At 41.7% G+C, this 2,175-nt stretch overlaps 1 protein-coding gene across 1 annotated transcript in view; it reads left to right on the top strand.

Moving 5' to 3' along the window:
- LOC102838645 (chromosome unknown open reading frame, human C6orf118) overlaps window positions 1–2,175 on the top strand; it is a 209,448-nt gene that overhangs the window by 37,211 nt on the left and 170,062 nt on the right. The window contains exons 8-9 of the mRNA XM_006871186.1: window positions 292–345; window positions 766–827. Of these exons, the coding sequence (XP_006871248.1) occupies window positions 292–345; window positions 766–827 (116 nt within the window). The remainder of the gene's footprint in view (window positions 1–291; window positions 346–765; window positions 828–2,175) is intronic.

The raw sequence follows: 2,175 nt of genomic DNA, 5'->3' as shown, positions 1-2,175 counted from the left end.
TGCTATGAGTCGGAACCCACTTGATGGCACTTAACAACAACAACAACAACATTGCTTACATAGTGTCTTGACCTTGATTGAGCTTATGTTAAGACACAAAATTTATATTTTTCATTTTTAATCTTTTATTCCCAATTTTCCCATGAACTTTTAAAAGACCCCTCATAATTTCAGATATTTTTCTAGGCATTGTCCCTCGTTGCTAGTAATCACAGAATATACTTTCAGTTTCATAAATGGGGAAAAGTAGTTACCAACCATCCTTCTTTTAAAACCATTTTTTTCCTTCAGAGCGAAGCTACAAAACTGGAAACAGCAAATAGAGTTTTAAAGAAGAAAATAAATGTAAGTTTTTGTGGATCTGTATTTATCGATATAAACATCTCTAGTGTCTGCTTGTTCTGTGTCATAAACCAGTAAGGATATAAGCATTTTCTCTTTAGCTTAAAACTGGACGGGTTTAAATGAAGATCTTTATAAAAACATTTAAACACTGTTTCTGAGTGGCTGAATATGCCATCCAGAACTGATCATTTCTCTAGACATTCCATTTTACAATGAATTATATTGACATGGATGTATTGGGTGACAAAAAGTACTGTGAACTGGGTCCTCTAACAGGTTCTAGGTATCCCCCTTTGAACACACTCCCTGCTGTTGAACAGATTTGACTTTTGCTTATATCTGTATGTGTGCCTCTCATTACTGGACTAGGTGTAGTTTGAGGCCACTTTATGTGACTGAATAACTGATCATCTGTGACAGGTGATTGAGCACCAAGTGAACCAGTACATGCAGAAGACTAAGTTGACTGACAAGGAGAAACAGTAAGTATTGATCCCAGAATTAAAGAGTTTGAACACCATCGTACTACATATGTGGCACTCATGCAAAACTAGATAGGACCCCTAATGGGCTCATGCTCAAGAGCCTAGACTTAAAATATGTGCACTGCATGTTTCTTAGTGCTTTAGAATGCTTGGTGGTGGTGGTGGTGGTGTGCCATGGAGTCAGCTTTGACTCATAGTGACCCTTCATAGGGTTTCTGAGGCTGTAAATCTTAATGGGAGAAGAAAGCCTCATCTTTCTTCCATGGAATGACTGGTAGTTTCGAATTGCTGACCTTGAGATTAGCAGCCAGATGCATAACCACTACGCTACAAGCTCCTTAGGATGCTTAGACCAAGGGTTCGATCTCAACCTCTTTAGAGATAAATTCCCTGCTTCAGAAACAGCGGGAGAACTGAAGCTGGATGTTCACAAGCAGTGTCTTTGTTTGAAAAAAGAGAAAATGGTCTCATGGTTCTGTATGTCAAAGTCCAGATTCAAGCAAGGGTCAGCATGGCTGTGCTCTCTCTGTCCACTCTAGCGGAAGATCCCTCTTGTTCTCTCCCAGCTCCTGATAGCCCCAGAGGATTCATTTTACCTGGCTGCACCATTGGTTAAAGACTCGTTTCCACCTTCATGTAAACCCATCACTGCTACCACATACTCGGTCTGGAAAATGCTGCCCAGATGCTGGGTCTGATGGCAACTCTGGTGGCATTGATAAGTATGGTGGTCTTCTTTCTGTTCTCAGTAGGTGATATGATAGTGATTGCCTTTTGTGAGAACTGCCTTGAATATTGCACACAAGAAGTGAGACTGACATAACACCCTTTCTGGGGTCTGGCAGTACAGTGGGGACTGTAGGAAGTGGAGGAAGTTCTGATGGCCATCATCAATGAAGTTGGCTTTGTTATGAATTGAAGTAAGGAGACGTGGTGGCATAATGATTAAGAGCTTGGCTGCTAGCCTTAAGATTGGAGGTTCAAACCTAATTACGACTCTCTAGTAGAAAGACATAGAGTTCTGCTTCTCTAACGATTATAGTCTTGGAAACCCTATGGGACAATTCTACTCAGTCACTAGGGGTCACTATGAGTCAGAATAGACTTGATGGCACCTAGCTACAACAGCACTGAACTGTGAACCACAAGGTCAGCTGTTCAAACACAAGTTGCTTCTCAGAAACCCTATGATGGTGGTGGTTATGTGCCATGGAGTCGGATCTGACTCATAGGGACCCTGTACAGGGTTTCCAAGGCTGTAAACCTTTACAGGAGCAGAAAGCCTCATCTTTCTCCCATGGAACAGCTGGTTGTTTCGAACTGCTGACCTTGCGGTTTGCAGCCC

The sequence above is a fragment of the Chrysochloris asiatica genome, unplaced genomic scaffold, assembly GCF_000296735.1.
Source record: "Chrysochloris asiatica unplaced genomic scaffold, ChrAsi1.0 scaffold00162, whole genome shotgun sequence".
Lineage (NCBI taxonomy): Eukaryota > Metazoa > Chordata > Mammalia > Afrosoricida > Chrysochloridae > Chrysochloris > Chrysochloris asiatica.
The sequence above is the reverse complement of the archived record's forward strand: the minus strand, read 5'-3'. Positions and strand labels throughout refer to the sequence as shown.